The sequence below is a fragment of the Citrus clementina genome, unplaced genomic scaffold (assembly GCF_000493195.1).
Source record: "Citrus clementina cultivar Clemenules unplaced genomic scaffold, Citrus_clementina_v1.0 scaffold_3, whole genome shotgun sequence".
NCBI lineage: Eukaryota > Viridiplantae > Streptophyta > Magnoliopsida > Sapindales > Rutaceae > Citrus > Citrus x clementina.
Window position 1 is genome coordinate 34,064,897 of NW_006262339.1, and position 25,469 is coordinate 34,090,365.

A 25,469-nucleotide genomic window follows, 5' to 3' on the forward strand; every position below is an offset into this window, starting at 1 on the left:
TAGAATAAGGGTACGTTTGTGATTGAGGTTGGACAATTATAATTTAAAAAATATATCATTAAAGTTTTTGATAAACACTAACTGTTGTAATTTGGAAGTAATGTTAATATAATTTTTCACTTATATAATTTAATAATTTTATCAAAAATATTATTTAAAATTTATATTTATTACATATTATTAACTTTTATTTCATAGTTGTAGTTTTTTTTCTACAATAATTATAATTTTTTAAGTTACAGCACCTCAATTTCGAACAAGACCTAAATTGTGTTTATAGAAGTTTTTAAAAATTTCTCAATCATGACTTTAAATTGAGGAAATAAAGTAAAAAACCAGATTTATGTGCCGTAGGAAATAACTATGAATTTAGGAAATAAAGAAAAAAAGACCATATTTATGTGCCATAGGAAATAACCATGAATACTTGGTATAACGATCAACAAAAATGACATAATAAGAATAACCATCGATTGAATGAATTGGAGATGAACCCAAACATCCATATACAATAAGTCTAAAGAACATCAACTTCTTAATCTAGACACACCAAAAGGAAGTTTGTGACTTTTATTGCAACAACACGAATCATAAAATGACAGGTGGACAGATTCTGACTTGATACCACTAGAAGTTTATTGGACGACACAATTTGACTCAAAACTTTTGATGACGGGTGACCAAGGCAATCATACCAACGATGACGGGTGGTCTTCACACCGTAACACTCTTCGGCACCGGATAGATCTCCCTTGCGCTTGACCATTCATATTCATCATTCTTACTCTACCCTTGAGCCAGAGGTGCCTCACTGACTAGATTCTTATCACAAAAAGAAGATTGGTAAAATTTAAGGATTAGGATCCTCTCCTGATCTGATCTGATCTGATCTTCATCTGTGCAAATTCTATTAATATGATTGGTGATTAATAAATTTAAAAAAAATAATTAAATCTTAATCATCCATTAATACTAAAACACAAGTGGTACAAGATTTGTAAAAGATCAAGAGTACTCAGATCAGGAGAGGATCCTGATCTAAAATTCAATTTAGGTATTATTGGTTTTTTCATATTAAGAGACTAAAATTAAATTTTGCTTTATTGTGGGGACATATAAAACATTGAAAGTGAAATGAGTTATCAATGGAGGTGAGAGTTGATCTCCCAGTCTGTATGATATGCAAACTTGTACCGTCACCAATTATAGTATCGTCGGGTCCTTCGTAGGGTATCGAATGGAGAGGCTGTTGAATATCATTGGTAACATATTGGTAAGTGCCAGTGTCAAGTAACCAATTGGGTTCACGACCATCACTTGTAGTTGTACGATTAGCTGTAGGTGGTACTGGTAAGCCAAGCTTTCATTTTCAATTAGTAACATTCACGAGCACTGTGATTGTTTTTGTCATAATATTGACAAAACAAAATTGGAGCCTTTGTTGGAGTTATTGCCTTGACTGCCTTGATCGTCATATCGTTGACGATCATGTCGGTATTGGGTGATACTCTTTTTTTTTGTTTGATGCCCATGTCGTGGATTGAGTTGAGCATCATTGGCAGTCATTACATTGAACGATGTTCTTCTGGTTTGAGGAATGACTCTTATTCTACAAGTTTGTCATGGAGTTCCTCAAAACCAATTACAGCATGTCGTGCCCTGACAGTAGCAGAAATTACTTTAGACTCAGAACCAACCCATTTAAAACATCGAGGATGAGATTGCCAGGGTGTACAGGTGAACCAATGATGGCAAGCTCATAAGCTCTGCCACGAATGAAGCTGAGGTATTCAGCAACAGGTTTGGTGCCTTGATTTTGAGAGAGTTATTAATTCTATTAGTTCCGTTACCCGTGAGGAAGACGAATTGGCGTAATATTTGGCAAGACGAGTCCACACCTCGGTAGCTGTTTGGATGAATTGCCATTGATATTACTCGTTCAAAAAGAGATGAGAGGATACCATGGATGAGTAGTTTGGCTTGTCTTTGCCATAGGATGAAGTATGGGTTTGGATTTTTTTTTCCCCGATTAGCTGATATTTCAGGAGGTGGACATGGCTTTGATCCTTCAATGTATCCAAGTAAATCCAAACCAAAGAGAAGGGAATCAAACTGAGCCTTACATGAGGGGTAGTTCTCTGAAGTTAGCTTGATAGGTAGTTGTGTTGAGTTGAGAGCAACAAGTTTACTTGGCAAAAAAATTGGCTAGTCTGGCTAGAGGAGGAAATGGCTGTACTATGTTCAGTCATGATGGTAGAGGGATTTCAGCAAGGGAAAGTGATGCAAGGATCGTTTAAAGAGCTAGTAGGATTTGCCTTGATACACGTAAACAGCCGAAGCAATCGAAAGTGAATGGAAAAGATTTTCGGCATATTTCATTGGCATTCTCACAAGTATATATACAGAGTTACAAATTATAAAAGGAAACTACAATCAATAAAATAGAGGAATGGCTATACACAAGCAGTAAATCAAGGAGAAGTTTTGGCATTCGCTGATCTTATTGAGGAGAAATGATCTTTCCTAATAGTTGGCCATATTCATCATAATCATTTGATATTTAAATGCCTATTGCTATTTTAATGCCTCTTGTAATTGGGATTAATTACAAGAGAAAAAAAACAGGGGACCATAAGCTCTAATTCACTGGAACCTCCAATATTACAATATATGAAGCCATGCAAGCAGTAGCGAAGTTAGGATTTGATATTAGATGAAAGAAAGGGTTAAATTGAACAATTATAATTAATTATACTTGAGGGAAGATCAGATGAAAGTGGTTATTTTGTAAAATTATATTTTAATTGAGGTTTCTACATGGTTTTGCATGCAGGGGCTTTATGGGCTCAGGCAAAACTGTAAATCAGGTTTTTATCAATTTATAATTAAAATATAATTTTCTTTTTCTTTTTTCACCAAAATCAAATAATCATTTAGATTAGAATTTCATATTCAATTTTAGTCATTTCATAAATAAAAATTCACAAAATTATTTACGATACACAAATAGCGCAATAGACAACTATCTTCTATTCATACTTTTCTTGATATTTAAAAATAGACAACACTAATTATTTAATAAAATTAGTGTTGTTTATTTTTAAATGTAAAAAGAGAGTCTTAGTTTTTCTTATTAAAAATTTGGATATGTACATGAGTATTTCCCAAACTTGAGTGCTCTGGGTGTCCTTTTCCTGCTTTAATTAATAACTAAAATCTTGGTTTTTCTTTTCTTGATTATTATAGGTTTCAGCTATTAATAATGCTTATTATTCTATTTCATCGCTACCGAAGAAAGCTCCAAAACAGAAGAAAACGAAAGAGCAGACAGACGCGCAAATTAAATTTGCGGAAACATTATCTTTAAATTGGATCTTATAGGCTTGTAACAGAATTAGCATCGACTTTGTCTAGTGTTTTAATTTCAACTATTGCAGAAGTTGGCACGTTGATGTCAGTCTATTCAATCCATGTCATCCTCTAGGAGCGATTAATTCCTTGATTAAAAAGCTTGATAGAGTTGAAAATCCAAAGAGCAAACCCTCATTGAACTTTGTGAAACTCCGACTTGAAATGGCTCTGCTATCAGTCCTGATAAAGCAACTGCTGCAGCCATATATGGACGCATCAGAAATTTACAACCACCCTTTGTCCATTTCTCTTCTTCTTCTTCTTCTCTTGCTCACACTTGTACAGTTGCTAAAAATCACCAGACATAGTAGAAACCATCTCAAATTACCTACATCCCCACCAAAGCTTCCCATTCTTGGCAACCTTCACCAGCTTCTGGGAACTATCCCTCATCGCTCTCTCAAAGCACTTTCGGAGCGTTACGGCCCTTTGATGTTCGTTTACTTTGGCAATTCCCCAACTCTAGTGGTTTCATCGGCTGAGTTGGCTAGTGAAATGATTAAAACCCATGACATTGTTATCTCGAACCGGCCCAAAACCACACCTGCTAACATCCTTCTATATGAATGCCGAGATGTCGGGTTCGCTAATTACGGCGAGTACTGGAGAAAAGTTCGGAAGATTTGTGTTCTTCAACTCTTGAATGTGAGAAGAGTGCAATCTTTTCAGCATATTAGAGACGATGAGGTTTCAAGTTTGGTCAATAAAATTCGAAATTTATGCCTCAACGGAGGCTCTATTAATCTAACGGAGATGCTACTAGCTGTTACCAACAATATAGTTTCCCGCTGTGCTCTTGGGAGGAGAGTTGAAGAAGAAAATGGAAAGAGCAATTTTGGTGAGGTATCAAGAACGCTGGTAGAGCAGCTTACAGCATTCTGTATAGGAGATGTGTTTCCATCTTTGGGGTGGATAGATGCTCTTTCAGGACTCAATGGTCGTCTCAATGCAACTGCTCGAGCATTAGAGGATATGCTTGATCAGGTGATTGAAGAGCACATGAACAATGTATCATCAGAAATTGATGATGATGATGACGACCAATCTGATAAAAAAGACTTTGTGGATATAATCCTCTGATACAACTCTGCAACTCAGAGTTTATATCCTAGATTTACACTTTTCGAGTAAGTGCTGACTCCAGCAAAAAGAAGCAAAAGAATTGAAATTAATGGAGAAACAGAGATAGCAGGAGAGACGGAGAGAGAGAAGAAGAAATATTTGCCATTTTCTTCCTTTCTATGACGTGTTCCCCTCTACATATATCTTTTACCCCTCAACATTACACGTGTAACTAACCAACAAATGAATGATTCAAAGAAAAAACAGTCACAACAAAATAACAAAATCACAGCTGCCATCTTTTCCATTCTCTTTGTGCCTTCTCGAATATTCCTTAGGTAATGTAATCTTTGAGGTATGTTGGTGCCCTGCGCATACGAGCTGGACCTTTTGTGTGCTCCTCAACCAGCTGGGCTTCTTTCTCTGTTTCCCATGCTGACTTGTCATTAATCTCGGGCAAGGTTGTATCATCCTCCAACTACGAAAGAATGGCATGCTTGGGGCAGGGCTTACTCGGGACAATCTAAAAGCAATTTTACTGGTCTATCCTTCCCTCTTAGTCTTATTTAGTAGATCTTTCAATGTCTTTTATACACCTCTCGATTCACGCACACATGACTAGAGCTTTTTTCATGTTTCAAATTCTCAGGACATGTTTGTAGGAGGAACTGATACTACTGCGACAGCATTAGAGTGGGCAATGGCAGAGCTAGTGAAAAATCCTACTAGTATGAAGAGAGCTCAGGAAGAGATTAGAAGTGTGATGAAAGGGAAATCAAAAATACACATGAAGGATATTGAGAAGATGGACTACTTGAAATGTGTCGTTAAAGAAACTCTGAGATTACATCCGTCACTTCCTCTTCTGGTTCCTCGAGAAACAGCTACGAATCTCAAATGGAGAGGCTATGATATTCCTGCAAAAACTAGAGTGTTTGTAAATGCATGGGCAATCCAAAGGGATCCTCAAGTTTGGGACAATCCAGAGGATTTCTTGCCAGACAGGTTTGTAAATAACACAGTGGATTTGAACGGCCAAAACTTCCAATTCATCCCCTTTGGTGCTGGAAGAAGAGGATGCCCAGGGATATCATTTGCATTGGCTGCTATTGAGTATGTGATCGCCAATCTATTGTACTGGTTTGATTGGAAATTGCCTCGTGGTGAAGTTTTGGAGAATTTGGACATGATTGAAGTTAGTGGGTTAGCGGTTCATAAGAAATTAGCCCTTCATCTTGTGCCAACACTTTACTCCCCTTACCCTTAATCTTGATCTGTCTAGCAAAATGTACATGGTAATTATGTATTGTATTCGTTGTTATTTAGTGATTTATTTTTCCATGATTTCTGTTTCAAATTATGATACTCTCCTAATCTATACCTTTTATCCAAACAGATGCAATCATATGATTGGTAGTTCATAAATGAAAATATAAATAAGAAATAAATCTTGATATTCATGAATGAAAGTGCCCATATGCCAAATGAGTCTTCGAAACTCATATAAATTTGTATTATGAGTGGAAATGCCTATTTCCATGACATAAATTTTGGCCTTTTTTTGGGACTGATTTTGGGTTAAGACTTTAAAGATGGCTTGGGGGACCTCTGCTTCTGCTTCTTCCACCTCCTTTAACCGTTCTTTTTTGCTTCATATTTTATCATCTTCTTGGAGCGCAGTGATTAGCAATCGTGCAGCGCAAGCGTTAAAAATTATGAAAAAAAGGGCTTAACAAATCTCTAGGTCGTCAAGGAATCTTTCACGTGATAGTTTAGTTCAGAGTAAAGGACAAAGTTCATGGACATTTTCCATAGGTCGACAAATGCTAGTAAATAATAATTAATATTATGAATCAACTTCATGGGAGATTAAATTCATTTTTAAGTTTCTCAAGATGACGTTATTAATGAGGAAAATTGCTTTAAACATGTGGAATTTAGTAAAAAAATAATAACGCCAATGAATCGGTAAGGTGTTAGTTTATAACTACTAAAGAACTACTAATTAGAAAGCTAGCTGGCATGGTGAAGAAAACAAATTATAATTTATATATGTTGACAAAAATATTAGTACATCAATTGGGTTAGTTGGAGATCAATGACAACTAAAATAATTAATAACGGCAAAGCAATTAATTAAAAGGTTTGACAGAGTTCAGAATTGAATAACGAACCCCGATTGAAGATTATTGTAAAATTCCAACTCGAAATGGCTCTGCAATCAGTCTTGATGAAGCAGTTGCTGAAGCATTTCACGGACACATCAGAAATCTACAGCCCATTGTTGTTAAGGGAGCACACACATGCAGCATAGTCAACAAAGCAGAGGATTACAGTGGCTACAAAGCAGGGGATTGCAGCAGCTATTGCATACTGTTACGAGTTGACAAAATGAGCTGCCAACTGGCACCTGGTAGTTACCTGACTACTTGTGCACGTGATAGTTAACTTAATTAGTTGTCATTTGTTGCAATTAAGTGAAGTTAGTTATAGTTATTAGCTACAGCTGAACATTGTATATAAATAGCTCATGTCTACATATTTTTCTTTAGTTTGAATGAATGTGAAAAATAAGTTTTCAGATTCAGTTTCATTTTCTTTGCTTCTTATTAATTTTCTTGGTTCCCAAACACTAAAATTGATTCTTTCAACTTGGTATCAGAGTCAACAATGGCCTCTATGAATCTTGCATCTTCTTCCAATCAAGTTCCTAATGCTGCAGCTAACTCAACAAATGTTTCATTTACCTTTAATACACCTATTAAGATAGATCAATCAAATTATTTGATTTGGTGACCACAGGTTCTTACATCAATACGTGGTAACAAACTAGAGAAGCTCATTGATGAAACAATTAATCCTCCTCCTACTCACATCACTTAAGGAATTGGTGCTAATGCTAGATCTATGGAGAATCTAGATTATGTAACACAGAGATCACAGGAGCAAGTGTTGTTCTGTTGGTTTGCTCTCTTCAATGAGTGAAGGCATCATTAGTATTGGGTTTAATCTAGAAACATCACTCAAAGTGTAGAAAGCTATTGAAGTTCAATTTGGATCACAATCAAAATCTAGACTCCTAAATCTGAGGTACATGGTGAATTCCACTAGGAAAGATGATATGAAAATAATTGATTATTTCATCAAAATGAAAACCATAGCTGATTATATGGCTGCAGCAGAAAGTGCAATGAGTAATGACGATTTGATTTTGCATATACTCTCTGGCTTAGGATTAGATTATAACTCAGTAGCTACTTACATTACTGGACAAGTAAGTGCTGGCAAAATGAATGTTAATGAGGCTTATGCAATGCTTTTGACTTAAGAAGCTAGAATTAAACAACAATCTCTAATGCTTGTTAATATGGATGTGAAACAGAATTTTAAAGTTAATTTTGCATAGAATAGAGGACCCAAAAAAGGAAACAAAAGTGCTGGTAGTTATGGCTACACCTCTGGTTATGTTAATAATGGAAACTTTTATAATAATGGATATAAAGGAGGATATACAAGCTCTAGCTTTACTGGTAATGCTTTTGGATCCAATTCTCTCAGTTTAGAGGTTTTCAAGGAGATAATCAAGTAGGAGAAGGAAATTGGAACACCAGTGTTGGTAGTGGTGGTTTTAACAATGGAAAAGCACCTAGAAACTCAAAATCTCAATGGAATCCCTCTAAGCCAACTTGTCAAATCTGCATGAGAACAAGACATATGTTGTAACTTTTTCCTATGCAATTAATGTCAATGTGCAAGTATACACAACAAGTAATATAATGATAAGTATTCAAGATCATCTCTATAGGGATTGATGTTATTAGATTTGCTACAACAATCTCAACAGTGCAATTTTGCCTTGATTGAAAATAGAAGGAACAATTAAACTAATAAACTAATTAATTAAAATAAAATGCAGGAAAGCAAACTCTCATGTCTCACACAAGGATAAAATCAATAGGAATAAAGTAGTTGAGTGATTAAACTCTCTTAATTGTTTTCACTATTTCTTGCAATTTTAGGTGCAGTTACTGCAACATCTACTACAGCACTAGGCAGAATCCTTATGTATCCTCAATTGTCGCTTGTTGGATGTCTTATATCCCTATGTAACCTAACAGTGACCAATTGTTATGCCAACATAAGATATAGCATTACACGCTTAGGTTCTATTTACCTTACAAGGTGAATCTCTATATTTAGTTCATCACTAATTTTAGACTAAGCATGACCCTTTTGAAATCAAATGAAACTCAACTCAGGAAACTCAATCTAAAACCAAGTATTACTCTAATATGTTCTACTAAGATAGACCCTTTTGTGGCTCTTTCCTAGCTTATATTATTAAATGGGTGGTCAGCCGAAATAATGAATAGAATAAGCTTTACCAAAACAAAATGCTATAGCAAACATGCAACAACATATAAATTCAGTCAAGAAACCATTAAGATTGTCAACCATTAAGATTGTCAACCATTAAGATTATCTATCACTCAACTACCATTAAATTATTTCATGATCTTGCAAAAGTAAAATAAACAAAAGAGTTTTAGCCATTAAATAATCTTCATGATTAAAAAATAAATAAGAAAACAATAGAAGAATAAGAAAGACTAAGTTTCCTGATTGATCTCCACAAATTCTGCTTGTTGCAGCCCTTAGTTTCTATATTTTATTATCTTTTTCTCTTGTATCTTTTCAGTTTTCGTTTTTGGTTGACGGCCACTCTTTTTTCTCCTTTACTTGTGTGCTTTTTTATAACTGAAAATTAGGGTAAACAGAAGTTTAGGGCGCGCATCTTCCAAATTAGAAAATCCAAATCACAATCTGCAAAGTATCTCACGCGAAATCTTTTCTGTCAATGCTTCAAGATTACTACATCAACAGTTGCTATAGTAATGGCTACAACATCTGCACTGTTCCAGATTTGTTTCACTTCTTCTGCAGCTGTGTGTTGAGTGTTAGAAAATGCATATTTATAAAGGAGAAAACCGTCATTTTACATTTCAAGTCTTACTAACACCTTTACTTTTATGAATTTAACCTTCTTTTGATTTAATTCCGTTTGTTTTATTTTAATTAAGTATTTTATGTATTTTAGGGGCATCATAGTCATTTCACAATAAACGAGAGATCAGATAGCAAAACGGACATCACTTATGAACTCAGGACGGTCGAAAATCCTAGGAGGAGTATAAAAGGAAAAATAACATTGTTCACATGTACGGTACTATTCACATAGACGGACGATGATGTGGCATTGACCGATGATGTGGCATTGACTGATGAGGTGTCACGATCCTGTTGGGCTAAAATTCTTATATACTGTTGATGGTGACGTGGCAGCATATCAGTGGACGAAAAATCTTGCGTACGGTACATGCATCACATAGGATTATTTTCAACCAAACCGCGTTACTGTTCATCCGGGTCAAACCGTGTTACTGTTCATTCGCGTGGTCAAACCGTTGACTGATGACGTGGCGCAATCCTGAGCGTCCAAACTGTTTTTAATCCGATGGCTATAATTTACTCCATGTATCTATAAAAAGGGAGCCTTCCCCCCCTAATTTGATATCTTTGAATCCATTTTTGGGATCCATTTTCTGTAATTCCTTCTCCATCTTGTATTTTCTTCGTATTTTAATAAATTCCTATTTTGCCCCTAGTTCAATTATGAGTGGCTAATTTTCTTTCAAGCTTGGGTTGAAGGTGAAGTCTCAACATGTGTCATGGGCTTTATTCGGTAAATTTATTTTCTCTTCCCCTCTAATTTTTGTGGATGTTTTGACTTCTCGTCGATAAATAATACTAATCTTGTCTAGTACCGCCTTGGTTTCACCGGCCCTCTAGTACAGGGTTATTATTATTTGGCACGATAAGCCCTTAGCACCATATTGATTAGAGCGTGGTTCATGAGGTGTGGATTCCCCCCTCATGATTTAATTGGCATTAATACGAATTATTTAGCCCATGATGCATGTTGATACGGATCCAGATATCCAAGTACGTCATTTCAATAGATTTCTCTTCAATTTATTCTTGCCATTTCAATTCCAATTTTAGAATTTATTCTCGCCATTTTAATTTAAGTTTTAGCATATTCCAAATCATTTCCACCACAAATCCAATCACCCATTTACAAAATTAATTCTATATAATTAAAATCCACCTCCTCGTGGGATCGACACTCGTCACCATTGATCTATACTACAATAGATTCGTGCACTTGCGAGTACATTAAAATTTGCACAACAAGTTTTTGGCGTCGTTGCCGGGGAGGTAAGTAATTTTAATTCATAGAATTAATTTTTTTTTGAATAATTTCTTTTATTTGTTTTCTTGTATTTTTTTTAATTAAAAAAAAAGAAAAAAAAAAGTGAATCTACATTTAAAGGTTAGTATTTCTTTTCTTTAAAATTATGCGATTTAATTTTCAATTTATTTTTCTTTGTAATTTTTTTTAATTAATTTAATTTTTAGTTAATTTATTTCACGTATTTATTTTTGTGTATTTTTATAGAAAGGTTGTAATAGCGCAATAAGGTTAGTATCGTAATTTCTCCCTTTTCTTTATTTTTATTTGTTTTGTTCCCATCTTTATTTTTATTTTATTTGTTTTGCATGCATGGTCGTAGGTCATTATTACCTAATCTTGAACCTATAGACCTTGAACTTGAGAAAACACTTCGCACACACAAACAAATTAAAAATAAAATGGATTTGCAACCACAGGAGAGGCCATTTAAGGACTATTTTAGTCCCTTAGCTAATTTGAGCACATCATGCATAAGATACCCAAATGTAGCTGCTAGGAGCTTTGAACTAAAACCTAGTGTGCTAAATTGTCTCCCCACATTCCATGGCTTAGAAAATGAGGACCCATATAATCATCTGAATGATTTTCATGCCATTTGTCAAACTTTTAAATATGAAAATTTTTCAGACGATAATGTTAAATTTAGACTATTCCCATTTTCTTTAAAAGATAGAGCTCGTTCATGGTTAAATACTTTACCTGCTAATAGCATTTCATCATGGGAACAAATGGTAACGAAATTTTTGAATAAATATTTCCCAGTGCATAAAACCAACGCTATTCGCAGGGAAATCTCAGAGTTTACCCAGAGAGATGACGAGCAGTTTTTCGAAACATGGGAGCGATTCAATGGGCTACTCTTAAAGTGTCCACATCATGGGTACGAGAAATGGCACCAATGCCAATACTTTTTGGAGGGATTATTGCCGAATGTGCAAGAATGGCTAATGGCAACAAGTGGAGGAGAGCTAATGTCAAAAAGTGCATCAGAGATTTGGAAATTCTTCCAGCGACAAGCGGATAATTCCCAACAACGAATTCGATCACTCATGAATACTAGAAGGATTAAGGGAGTAAATGAGGTTCACATTGGCGAGTCAAGTTTAGAAATTAAAGAAGTCAAAGCGATAATTGAAGGTCTCTCTCGACAAATAGCATCGTTATCGACTGCTAAATCAACAGAGCCACATGACCATGACTCATACTCAGATCAAGCCAATGCCATAGGTGTAATGAGAAAACCATCGAATTACAACCCATACTCCAACACATATAACCCTGGATGGAGAGATCACCCAAATTTTTCATGGTCTCAAGGATTCCAACAGAATGGACCAGCAACTCCACCTCCACCAATTCCTCAAAATCCTCAAGCCTCTCAGCCACCATTCAGACCATACAATCAGAACCAAAACCACTCTCAACCCAGACCATGGGAGGATGTATTCCATAATTTCATGAATGTTACTCACTCCACGATTGAGCAACAGAACCGCACCATTGATGGACTACGAAATGAATTGAGAGCGGGCTGCAACTCACAAGCCCAATTAGTTTCAAGCCTCGAGAAGATGGTGGGACAACTTGCTTCTTCAGTTCAGACCATGGCAATGACTGTTGAGAAAGGCAAATTTCCAAGTCAACCAGTGCCTAATCCTAAAGGAGTGCATGAAGCAAGTACCAGTTCACCACAGCAGCATGGAGAGGTCAAAGCAGTCATGACCTTGCGAAAAGGAAAAGAAGTCGACAACAAAGTGGAGATGCCGGTGACAAAAGAAAATCAAATTGTACCTGTGAATGTTGAGGACTCATCACCAGAGGAGAAAAAAGAAACCAACCCACAAGAATATGTTCCCAAGGCTCCATTTCCTCAGAGGTTAGCTAAAGGAAAGAAGGAAAAATCTACAGGTGAGATTCTCGAAATCTTCAAACAGGTAAGTGTTAACATCCCTTTACTTGATGCTATTAAGTAAGTTCCATCTTATGTCAAGTTTCTTAAAGACCTTTGTACTAAAAAAAGAAATATGCATGTTCAAAAGAAGGCATTTTTAACAGAAAATGTTAGTTCTATACTCCAACATAAAATTCCTTTAAAATGCAAAAACCCAGGCTCCCCCACTATCTCATGTAGTATAGGGAACCACACAATTGAGAATGCTTTGTTGGATTTAGGAGCTAGTGTAAATTTGTTGCCTTATTCAGTATTCGTTAAACTTGGACTTGGAGAATTACACACAACTCTAGTGGTGTTACAGCTTGCAGATCGGTCCACAAAAATACCTTGTGGCATTGTGGAGGACGTGCTTATCCAGGTAGACAAGTTTTATTTTCCTGTTGATTTCATTGTAATTGACACTCAATTAATACAGGATTCAAGGAAGCACATCCCCATTATTCTAGGCCGACCTTTCTTGGCAATTGCGGATGCTCACATTCAATGCAGGATTGGAAATATACAGTTGTCCTTCGGCAACATGACTATGGAGCTGAACATCTTCAACATTGCCAAACAACCTCACAATGCAGATGATGGAATTGTTGATGTGGATTTAATAGAAGCATTAGTTGATAATACTTTTGTTTCAAACCTTAATGATGATCCTTTACAAACATGTTTAACTCACTTTGGTTTGGATTTTGATATTGACAGATCGGTCGATGAGGTCAACGCCCTACTTGACTCAGAACCATTTATGGACACTAATAAATGGAAGTCAAGAGTTGAGCAACTAGCACCATCAGAGAAGCAACTCATTCCATCATCAGAATCACCACCGAAACTCGAGCTCAAACCATTGCCCAACACTTTGGAATATGTGTTTTTGGGAGAAGAAATTACTCTACCGGTAATCATCTCATCATCTCTAAATAACGAACAAAAAGGTAAGTTGTTGGATGTTTTAAAAGAGCACAAAGGAGCATTAGGATGGACCATAGCAGACATAAAAGGTATAAATCCAGTAGACTGCATGCATTACATTCACCTTGACGAAAATACTAAAACTACTAGGGAGATGCAACGTCGGTTAAATCCTAACATGAAAGAAGTTGTTAGAACAGAAGTCCTTAAGCTATTAGACGCATGTATCATTTACCCCATTTCTGATAGTTCATGGGTCAGTCCTGTGCAAGTTGTCTCCAAAAAGTCAGGAGTCACTGTAGTTACCAATGCCGATAATGAATTAATACCCACTAGAGTAACTACAGGATGGCGTGTATGCATTGATTATAGAAAGTTGAATTCTGTCACACGTAAAGACCATTTTCCTTTACCATTTATCGATCAAATGCTTGATAGATTAGCAGGCCATGAATTTTATTGCTTTCTAGATGGCTACTCAGGATACAATCAGATCCCCATAGCACCAAAAGATCAGGAGAAAACTACTTTCACTTGCCCTTTTGGCACATTTGCATATAGGAGAATGCCATTTGGATTATGTAATGCACCTGCTACATTTCAACGATGCATGTTAAGCATTTTTTCTGATATGGTTGAACGATTCCTTGAAGTCTTTATGGATGACTTTTCTGTCTTTGGTGATTCGTTTGATCAATGTTTACATCATCTAACACTAGTTCTGCAGAGATGTATCGAGAAGAACTTGGTCTTAAATTGGGAGAATTGCCATTTTATGGTAAAACAAGGTATTGTTCTCGGTCACATCATTTCGAGCAAATGTATTGAGGTTGACAAAGCCAATGTGGATTTCATTTCTAATCTTCCTCCACCCAAAACAGTCAGAGAAGTAAGATCTTTCCTTGGGCATGCTGGTTTCTATAGACGTTTCATTAAAGATTTTAGTAAAGTATCTAGACCCTTATGCAATTTACTTGTTAAGGATGTACCTTTTATCTTTAATGATTCATGTCTTGTGGCATTTGAAAAGTTAAAACAGTTGTTGACATCATCACCCATTATTCAGCCCCAAATTGGAGCTTACCATTTGAGCTCATGTGCGATGCATCTGATTATGCAGTAGGAGCAGTATTAGGACAAAGAGTTGATCGAATTCCCCATGTTATTTACTATGCTAGTATGACATTGAATGATGCACAGTTGAACTATTCAACTACTAAAAAGGAAATGCTAGCAGTAGTGTTTGCATTAGAGAAATTTCGACCTTATCTCATTGGTTGTAAAATAATCGTGTTCACAGATCATGCTGCTCTTAAATATCTTCTCACAAAGAAAGATGCAAAAGCTAGACTAATTCGTTGGGTGTTACTTTTGCAGGAATTTGACTTGGAATTCAAAGATAAGAAAGGGATAGAAAATGTTGTGGCGGACCACCTCTCTCGTCTCCATTTTGACACAATTACAGAGCCATTAATATTGAATGAGTCATTTCCAGATGAACAATTAATGAGTGTGAAAGTATTACCTTGGTATGCTGATATAGTTAATTATCTTGTTACAGGTAAACTTCCAGAGCATTGGACCAAGCAAGATAAGGCTAAATTCTTTGCAGAGATAAAGAATTTCTTTTGGGATGACCCTTATTTGTTCAAGTATTGTACAGACTAAATTGTTAGACGATGTGTCCCAGAAAATGAAATTCAGAATATTCTTTCATTCTGCCATGAACAAGCTTGTGGAGGCCATTTCAGTGCTAAGAAAACAGCGACTAAAGTTTTACAATGTGGTTTCTATTGGCCATCTATATTTCGAGACGCTTACACTTTCTGTTCTTCATGTGATAGGTGTCAACGAATGTGGAGCATTACACGAAGGAACATGATGCCACTAAATCCAATTTTAGTGGTTGAGATTTTTGACGTATGAGGTATCGACTTCATGGGACCCTTTCCCCCATCTTTTGGCCATCAATACATATTGGTTGCTGTTGACTACGTATCGAAATGGGTAGAAGCAATTCCATGTAGGACCAATGATCACAAGGTGGTGATAGCATTTTTGAAAAGCAACATTGTTTCACGCTTTGGATTCCCTCGAGCGATAATCAGTGATGGTGGTGCCCACTTTTGTAACAAAGCATTCAAGGCTCTTTTGACAAAGTATTCAATCACACACAAAGTGGCGACCCCGTATCATCCGCAAACCAGTGGCCAAGTTGAGATTTCCAATCGAGAAATAAAGCACATATTAAAAAAGACGGTGAGGCCGGACATAAAAGATTGGTCATTAAGACTTGATGATGCCTTATGGGCATATAGAACGGCTTTCAAAACCCCGATTGGGATGTCACCCTACAGGCTAGTGTATGGAAAAGCTTGCCACCTACCTGTGGAACTCGAGCATCGTGCGTATTGGGCCATCAAGAAATTCAATTTTGACATGCAGCAAGCCAGCTCAGAAAGAAGATTACAGCTGGCAGAACTTGAAGAAATTCGCAATGATGCATATGAAAATGCCAAGATTTACAAGCAACGAATGAAAGTCTTCCATGATAAGCAAATTATGAGAAAATCGTTCACTCCAGGTCAGAAAGTGCTTTTATTCAATTCTCGCTTGCACCTATTCCCAGGTAAGTTACGCTCTCGTTGGTTTGGCCCATTTATTGTTCATACTGTTTTTCCACATGGGGCAATTGAAATTAAGGACCCAAAGAACGGTGTCACGTTTAAAGTTAATGATCAAAGATTAAAGCCATATCTAGAATACCAACCACATGAAGAAGACACCGAAATAAATTTGAATGACCCACCAAATTTGAATTGATTTTTTTTCTTTTCGTTGATTTGATTTTTCTTTATTTCTTTTTATTATTATTCTTTTGCTAATTGAAATTGTTTTTGCATAAGTGTGTTTATTTTACCATTAAGTTTTCTCTTATCATTTTTAATCATGAGTCTCATACTTAGACCGTTTCTTCTGAACATTCTTAAACCACTTCAACGTGTCAAAACTCATCTCAAAAGGCAGATTCAATTTTGTAAAACACAACGCATTTGGGCTCTACAACCACCAGAGTTAGTAGCCTATGTTGAGGGTTTAGAACGCCAACTTAGAGACATTGAGAGAAGTGTTTACGACATCCAGTTGGAGCTTGAGGTAAATTCAATAAGAGGACGATTTTAATTTTCTTTGTGTGTTTTAATTTGTTTTTCTATTTGTGTGCTTTAGTTTGTTACCCCGGTGAAGTGGCGGATAACGGTACTCCGTGACAATCAAGTCGGTTACTTCAGTTTCCCATAATAACTGATATTCTGAGGCGAAGGTATGGACAGAAACGAGATTCTAGCGAAACTTTACAAGCGATTCCCTTCACTTCCTCAGAATGCCCTCCTTAAGATCTATAAAGCTCGGTCCGAACGCATGCGATTACTCATGAGGAATAACATACCTGCTGACATCCGTTGATTAATCGAGGCTAAAGTACGATCGGCAGGTGAGTTACCTCCAAAATTTATTGCATACATGCCTGGTTGTGGTAAAGGAAATTATGCAAGAAAACGACGAGCTCGAAGATTTATTGCATACATGCCTGGTTGTGGTAAAGGAAATTATGCAAGAAAACGACGAGCTCGAAGAATTTCTGTTGCTTGTCATAAGTGTGCCAAAATGAGTTGCAATAAAAACCCATGTTCTTTAGGAATGGTGTCTGATAACAGGGAAGATAAGATTCAATTCATTAGGGATGGCTTGAATAAGGAGTCATTGGATGATATCCTTTTGTCTCTTGAAACGCATCCCAGTGGATATGTGCAAGGAGCGATTCTCCAGTTATGGCCATTATTCCAGAAAAAGCATGCACGATATAGTCTCGGGAATCTGACTATAAACGACCCTGTTTGCCAGTTTATAAGAAAACTAGATAGGAAGCCTATCCTCGACCCATAGAGGGCGTTCAAGCCGTTTCTGGACGTAAAACCAGAGGAAGATGTGAGCCACAGTCGCAACTACTTGTAAATATCCTTTCACTTTACTGTTATTTTATTTCACTATTGTTTTATTGTGTGTATTATTGTCCTTAATAATTTTATTACTGTTTCCTTTTTGACTCGCGAGCCACGTGCTTTACGCGTTATTTGACACTGACATGTTACCTCATACACAACTGTGACCCATTGTCACCAAGACTCTTAAATGTGATTTTTTTTGTCAAGCACTCACAAATTATTTTTTGAGAAGTATCCCAATGGCAGCTACTCCAAATAGACAATTCAAGAACATTTGTGTGCTTTCTGGATTTACATGTGGCAAACATAAAGAGTTCGTTGAGGCAGCCATAGATCTTGGTCGCAGCATAGCAGCGAGAAAATTACACTTGGTGTATGGAGGAGGTAATCGAGGGTTATCAAAAATGGTCTCAGAAGCAACTTTTATCAGAGGCAGCCAAGTGTTAGGCATCATCCCAAGAGCACTAAAACCTTTGGGTAGTTCGTCTGACTCATCAACTGGAGAAGAGTTAGTCGTCTCAGGTATGCAAGAAAGAATAACTGAAATGCTTAATCATGCTGATGCTTTTATTTTCCTTCCAGGAGATCTTGCAACACTAGAGGCACTTATCACACTAGCATCTTGGGCCCATCTGCACATCCACCAGAAACTCATTGGTTTGTTAAATGTCAATAACTTTTATGATGGCTTTATCGCATTTCTTAACCATACAATAAAAAACTATTTCATTCCCTCTAATGCGAAAAACTCTTTATTTGTGCTCACACTGCTAATGAGCTACTTGATATGTTACAAGCTTATAGACCAGAGCCAGACCCCTGGACCTTTGTGTCGGAGCATCCAAATAATGATGGTAACAGTAGCCGCAGTAAGAAGTACAAATTAGATTTAACTCTCCGCTTGTAAATATTGTTTTCTGTGTTGCACCACCCAGGTGATGTCTTCTAAACTCTACTTCTTTCCTTTCAAACATTGAGGACAATGTTTCGTTCTGGTTGGGGGGAGGGAATAGTCGACAATTATGGAATTTTGGTTAAGTTTTTACTAATTTTTTGTTGTAGAAACTAACTGTTGCTAACTTTTTGTGTTGAAGATGGCTGAATATGGAGTGTAGTGACTCTAGAAACGCATCTTCATCGTTTAAAAAAAATTAAAAAACTAAAAAAAAAATTCAGACATTTTCTTTTTCTTTATTCTGTTTTTATGTTTATTTTTCTTCTTTTTTTTATTTTCTCCTCTATAAATATACATTTTCCAACTTTTGAGTCGAAGATGGCTGAATATGGAGTGTAGTGCCTCTAGAAACGCATCTTCTTTAAAAAAAATTATTTTCTTTTTCTATCATTTTAAGTGTAACTTTTCTAATTAATTTTTATGCATCATTTTCACATTTCTGCATGCATATTTTCTTTTCATGCTTAGAATAGGTTGGGGGGTAGAATGTTGTTTTAAAAAAAATATATATATTTTGTGTGATTTGTTTTAACATTGGATGACATGATTAATTTCAAATTTTAGTATTTGTATTATCTTTGGTCTTAAGTGATGTTACGTTATGTTTGCTACTCTACATGTTGATGTCGGAGACAAATGTGAGTTGCTTGAAGGAATGAACATGTCATAATAAGTACCAAGTGAGTTTTGAGCCTATTATTTTTCTTGGAGAATAACCCTTTTGCCCACTCTTTATACAGCTTAGCAGTTTATTATTTTACACACGATCTATAAATTGCTTTTGAGTTAACCCTTAAAAAAAATTGTAAAATAAAAAAAAATGTGTGTTGTTACATTGGGAGGCCCATCTAACTAGTAGATATAGATGATTATTTAGAGCCCTAAAAGACGATGGAAAGACCATTTTTGATCCGTTTGAGCCTTTCTAGCCATCCCTTTTATTAAATATCCATAGTTAACCCTTTTGAGCCTTTTTTAAAAAAAAAAAAATATTTTCTTTGTCAACTTATCATCTTGACCCACTCCGATTTGGAGTATTACCCGATGTCTTATAAGTTCCATCACCTATTTATGTTTGAGAAAAATGTAAATAATTATTTTGTTCAGTGAAGTTATGCTAAAAAAAAAAGAAGAAAAAAAAAGTTGTTGTTTCAAAAGAATAAAAATAAAAATAATAAGTGAAATCTACCTTGCAATTTCAAAAAAAAAAAAATTCTCCGCACTTTTTTCAAACATACACTTTGTTTTCCTTATTTCCCTTCTTTGTTAGCCATGTCCCTAGCCTACGTTACGTCCTAATAAAAGTCCTTCTTGATTTTAGGGAACTATAGTTTGAAGTAGAAGCTAGTTATATGGGCTAAAAAGATGAAGTGATGCATAATAATAATAAAAAAAGATAAATAAAGTGGGTTAACTAGCATTTTTGTTTGACTTGAGATCGTATTATTTCTAAGCTGAGGGCATATTTATTTCATCTTGGTGAGAGCATGTGATATCACTTCTTTATTATTTTCTCTCTCAATTACCATTCATTGGAGTGACTATTTTTAGTGGGTTTAATTTATTTGTGAGAGTGTCACTACTTCCAGTGAGATTTTGGGGTTTGACATGTCATTCTTGAAAGTAGATATAACAAAGTCTACTGGGCTAATTCATGTGGATGGTTGATGTGAGTGTGATGTTGCTTTAGACTGGAGATAATGCTTATACTTTTATTTGATTGCTATCATTAATCTGATTGAATAAACACGAGTGTTTCTAAATTTTTAAAAAAAATCATTTTGAATTTGAATTTGAATTTGAATTTGAATTTTATTTTCGCTTCATTTGCTAAGGACTAGCAATAAGCTGGTTGGGGGGTGTGTTGAGTGTTAGAAAATGCATATTTATAAAGGAGAAAACCGTCATTTTACATTTCAAGTCTTACTAACACCTTTACTTTTATGAATTTAACCTTCTTTTGATTTAATTCTGTTTGTTTTATTTTAATTAAGTATTTTATGTATTTTAGGGGCATCATAGTCATTTCACAATAAACGAGAGATCAGATGGCAAAACGGACATCACTTTTGAACTCAGGACGGTCGAAAACCTGAGGAGGAGCATAAAAGGAAAAATAACATTGTTCACATGTACGGTACTATTCACATGTACGGTACTATATACGTTACTGTTCACGACACTGTTCACATAGACGGACGATGACGTGGCATTGACCGATGATGTGGCATTGACTGATGAGGTGTCACGATCCTGTTGGGCTAAAATTCTTATGTACTGTTGATGGTGACGTGGCAGCATATCAGTGGACGAAAAATCTCGCGTACGGTACATGCATCACATAGGATTATTTTCAACCAAACCGCATTACTGTTCATCCGGGTCAAACCGTGTTACTGTTCATCCGCGTGGTCAAACCGTTGACTGTTGACTGATGACGTGGCGCAATCCTGAGTGTCCAAACTGTTTTTAATCCGATGGCCATAATTTACTCCATGTATCTATAAAAAGGGGGCCTTCCCCCCCTAATTTGATATCTTTGAATCCATTTTTGGGATCCATTTTCTGTAATTCCTTCTCCATCTTGTATTTTCTTCGTATTTTAATAAATTCCCATTTTGCCCCTAGTTCAATTATGAGTGGCTAATTTTCTTTTAAGCTTGGGTTGAAGGTGAAGTCTCAACATGTGTCATGGGCTTTATTTGGTAAATTTATTTTCTCTTCCCCTCTAATTTTTGTGGATGTTTTGACTTCTCGTCGACAAATAATACTAATCTTGTCTAGTACCGCCTTGGTTTCACCGGCCCTCTAGTACAAGGTTATTATTATTTGGCACGATAAGCCCTTAGCACCATATTGATTAGAGCGTGGTTCATGAGGTGTGGATTCCCCCCTCATGATTTAATTGGCATTAATACGAATTATTTAGCCCATGATGCATGTTGATACGGATCCAGATATCCAAGTACGTCATTTCAATATATTTCTCTTCAATTTATTCTTGCCATTTCAATTCCAATTTTAGAATTTATTCTCGCCATTTTAATTTAAGTTTTAGCATATTCCAAATCATTTCCACCACAAATCCAATCACCCATTTACAAAATTAATTCTACATAATTAAAATCCACCTCCTCGTGGGATCGACACTCGTCACCATTGATCTATACGAAAATAGATTCGTGCGCTTGCGAGTACATTAAAATTTGCACAACACTGTGTTCTTTTGTGCTTTTTGCTAGCCCATTGCAACAACATTCTTTCCTTGAAAACCGAGCTTCCAATTACTTACAATTATGTATATGATTTAAACACAGTTATTCGAAATCAAGTAAACTTTATAAAAATTAAACTCAAATGGATGTTCATGCAAAAGATAATGAAAATTCAATAAAAACATGTCAATTACTCTCTAAGTGATCTTGATTTAAGTCTAAAAGTGTCATGATAACTTTTATTTCATAGAGTTATCAACATACAATAAACGACATCCAGTGGAATTTGGAAGAGTTTATTGCTTCTAAAGCCTACATGCCACCTCCAAACAGAAATCGGAGAGCTGTATTTTTGGCTGACATGGAAGGTCTTTTTGATGCCAACTGGTACCTTGATAGTGGGGTTCCTTACTATCTCACAAATAATTGTTAACATATATGTTTCCATAATGTTGAATTTTGATGATAACAAACAAGATTAAGAATGATTAATCTTTTAAGCTCAAGTTATTTTTTATTTTTTTTAAATAAATCATTATTTTCACATTATAAAGGTTTCATATTGAAAAAATGATTTTATGAAATTGGTTGTTTTTCAAGTTTATAGTTTAATTGGAAGAATTTTGAAAACTTTGAAATCAACAAGTATTACTTGAAATTTTGAAAAAAGACTTATTTGAAAAGTTTCATATCATTGTGGGCCATATCATAATTTTAAAAAGTTTTGGAATTGACAAGGCATTATTTAGAAATTCTAAAATTGGACCTATTTGAAAGCTTTCATAAAATTTTGGGCTATAATATAGTTTTATAAAGTTTTGGGGTCAAATTATAAATTTAAAAAATATTTCACTGTAGCAATTACTGTAGCAAGCGGCTAACCGGATATGGTAAACGGTAATCCGGAATTTGGGCAGTAAGCTTCTGGAGTATAAACGGCTATCCGGATTTCTCAAGCGACAATCCGAATTTCAAAAGCGGCTAACCGGATATGAAAAGCGGCATGCCGATATTATGAAATTCAAATTTTTGCCTTAACGGTAACATAAAAGCGGCTAATCAGATTCCATAAACGGTAAGTCAGTTATGACCAAAAAGTGCATAACGGCTAGTTTTTGAGCTCAAATTATAGAAACTCAAAACCAATTCATTTTTGGTAATCTTGACAAGCAAAAATAAGTGCACACAACATATATTGAGCTTCAATTTCGTAAATCATCATTTATTAAATCATCTTTGTTCTTCAATTTATATATCCACTCTTAAAGAGAGTTTCATTGTTGTAATTTTCATTTCTCATTAAATTGTGAGTGTACAAGTGTGAGAAACACTTGGGGTGAAGAGATTGGAGATATAATCTCTTGTTGTAAAGGTCATTGACACCTTGAAGTCAATTGTAAATGTTTGAAGCCTTGGAAAGACTCGGATAGTGAAGTCTTCAAGTTCGGTGTGCTTGGAGGCGTGGACGTAGGCGGGGATTGCCGAACCACGTAAAAATCGTTGAGTTTGCTTTCTCTTCCCTTGCTCATTTATTATTGTGCTTTCATTGAATTTATTGTTTTCGAATTTATTAAGGCATTAGATTGGATTGTTGTGTGGTTTGCTTAGCTTAATTTTTAAAATCCCAATTCACCCCTCCTCTTGGGTTGCCTAGTTAGTATTTCAATAATATGAACAATATGTAGATCACTGACTTTTCCGCTGGTACATCTAAACTTATCATTGGTAATGGAACTGGTTTGAATATTACACACATTGTGAATGCTACTCTTAGGGTGCATGGTTCATTAAACTCCACCACTGCACTTAAATTGAATAATATACTATTAGTTCTGCAAATAACCAAAAATCTTATAAGCATATCTCAATTAACTAAAGATAATGACATTGTTGTTGAATTTATTGATAAGGACAAGGTGAAGAATTTGATCATACTGTAGGGCAAAGTTGAAAAATGTCTATACAGATTGCTATTGTCTCCTCCAATAAGAATGTCTCTGACTCTTCTATTCAAAATCATGTGGTCAATGTTAAATATGATGTTTCAAATGTGTTTGTCATTCTTCTTTCAATGTTTTCAACTGTCATTTCTGATTCCAATAATGAAATAGCAGAATTTGTTGGTTGTGCAAACTCTAAATGTTTGTTAAATGCATCTATTTTACATTAGGTGACACTGTATGACATGAGCTAACCTTTTATTTTTCTGTGTATGTGATATATGATTTGCTTTTGTAAGTAACCATGATTTTGATATTCTGAATTACTATAAATTTATGTTAGTTTATTGTGATATGTTATTTTATAAAATTTATGAATTATGATATATGCTTTACTAAAAAGAATGCTTGCAATATTTTTAGTATCGGTAGGCCTAGTGTGTTAGGAATTGATTTACTTACTGAGTTGACAGCTCACCCCTTATCACTACTTTTTGCAGAATAAGTTCCTTTTGAGAGGTGTGCTTAGCTTTGGAGTTAGAGATTTCGTTTTCGTTTGCTATTTGAATAAGAAAATGAACAGATTCATGTTTCTTTTTAGTTTATTTCTGTTATGCACTTGTAATTTAGAGTTTGAGACTTTTGTTATTATTATGTTTTGGGAGAGATTATTTAGTGTTAGACGTATAAATTTATGGATTTATTTGAATAAGAATTTGAGGTATTTCAGTTTGGAATTTATGAATAAGGATTTCGATTTGTAAATAACCTCCTTTTGTACGTGCTCCACACGTGTTAGATTTGGGGTGTTACATTAGTAGTTGTGGTTGCAAAATGTTACATCCATCGAGTTGATGGGAGATTAAATACATCTAAGCAAGAATTAATAATTATGAAGCTGATAATACGAATATAAATATAAAATACGATTGACATGTTGACAGCAACGGCGAATATATATAATAATAACACCAATCGTGTTGATGGGAGATTATTTGTCAAAATTATTTTTTATTCATGTGGCTTGAAAAGCGACTCTATGTTGATCATTCATTTATTTTCTAATTCGTATTTTACAGATATAGATTTTTATTTAAAGCTACCATCATTTCGCATTGGAAAGTAAAGGGAGCAAAATTAGTTTATAAAGGTAGGTCTATAATAATAAACCCATAAGGAGGAAGCTCAAGCACGCGAGACCCAACACAACTGAGTAGCCTCATCTAAGAATCTTGTAATTTGGTTGTTATACATTGAGGAGTTCAAATACCAGGTATTTAACTATTTTTTTCAATTAACCACTCACCTCAATTTTTACTCAGTAATCTGCATAGCTCACTATAAGGTAATGCTAGTTCAGAAAATATATTAAAATAGAAGTCCTGTACATAGAATATTTCAAAATGTTGCAAGTTTTATAAAACACATGTAGATCAACGTATTCTTCTATCGTAAGAGATTTTATGTAACCATTGAACCAATGAACACTCACAAATTAATTGCTTTACATGTGAGCTGGATTAATTTGAACTACAGACCTCTTCTTCCGTAAGAGATTATTTTATCCATTTAACCAACCGTCAAACATCCACGAAAATTAATTGAGGATGAAATGAGATAGCCTACAAGCTACGGCAACAAATTGCCTAGACATTTACTGACCAAATCGAATTCTACGAGCATTAATTTCTATTATCCAGATGGCA

The 25,469-nt window shown here is 35.3% G+C and overlaps 1 protein-coding gene and 2 non-coding genes across 3 annotated transcripts; 2 read left to right on the forward strand and 1 right to left on the reverse strand.

Annotated features, from left to right (window-relative positions):
• Positions 1 to 3,573: 3,573 nt before the first annotated feature.
• On the forward strand, positions 3,574 to 5,740 carry LOC18047386 (cytochrome P450 71A1). Its single transcript, XM_024187428.1, has 3 exons — positions 3,574 to 4,478; positions 4,939 to 5,014; positions 5,123 to 5,740. The coding sequence occupies exons 1-3, from the start codon at positions 3,574 to 3,576 to the stop codon at positions 5,738 to 5,740; spliced, it is 1,599 nt and encodes a 532-aa protein (XP_024043196.1).
• A 1,920-nt stretch (positions 5,741 to 7,660) lies between these two features.
• On the forward strand, positions 7,661 to 7,802 carry LOC112100583. Its single transcript, XR_002906951.1, has one exon. It is a non-coding gene; the product is annotated as a small nucleolar RNA Z247 (small nucleolar RNA).
• A 3,766-nt stretch (positions 7,803 to 11,568) lies between these two features.
• Positions 11,569 to 11,672, reverse strand: LOC112100466. Its single transcript, XR_002906837.1, has one exon. It is a non-coding gene; the product is annotated as a small nucleolar RNA R71 (small nucleolar RNA).
• Between the last annotated feature and the right edge of the window lie 13,797 nt (positions 11,673 to 25,469).

Bases quoted from the DNA above. Each gene is read 5' to 3' on its own strand.
- LOC18047386 (XM_024187428.1), top strand. From the start codon at position 3,574: ATGGCTCTGCTATCAGTCCTGATAAAGCAACTGCTGCAGCCATATATG. The intron at 4,479-4,938 runs TATAATCCTCTG...CGGGCAAGGTTG, and splicing joins GATAAAAAAGACTTTGTGGA to TATCATCCTCCAACTACGAA. The intron at 5,015-5,122 runs GTCTATCCTTCC...TCAAATTCTCAG, and splicing joins ATCTAAAAGCAATTTTACTG to GACATGTTTGTAGGAGGAAC.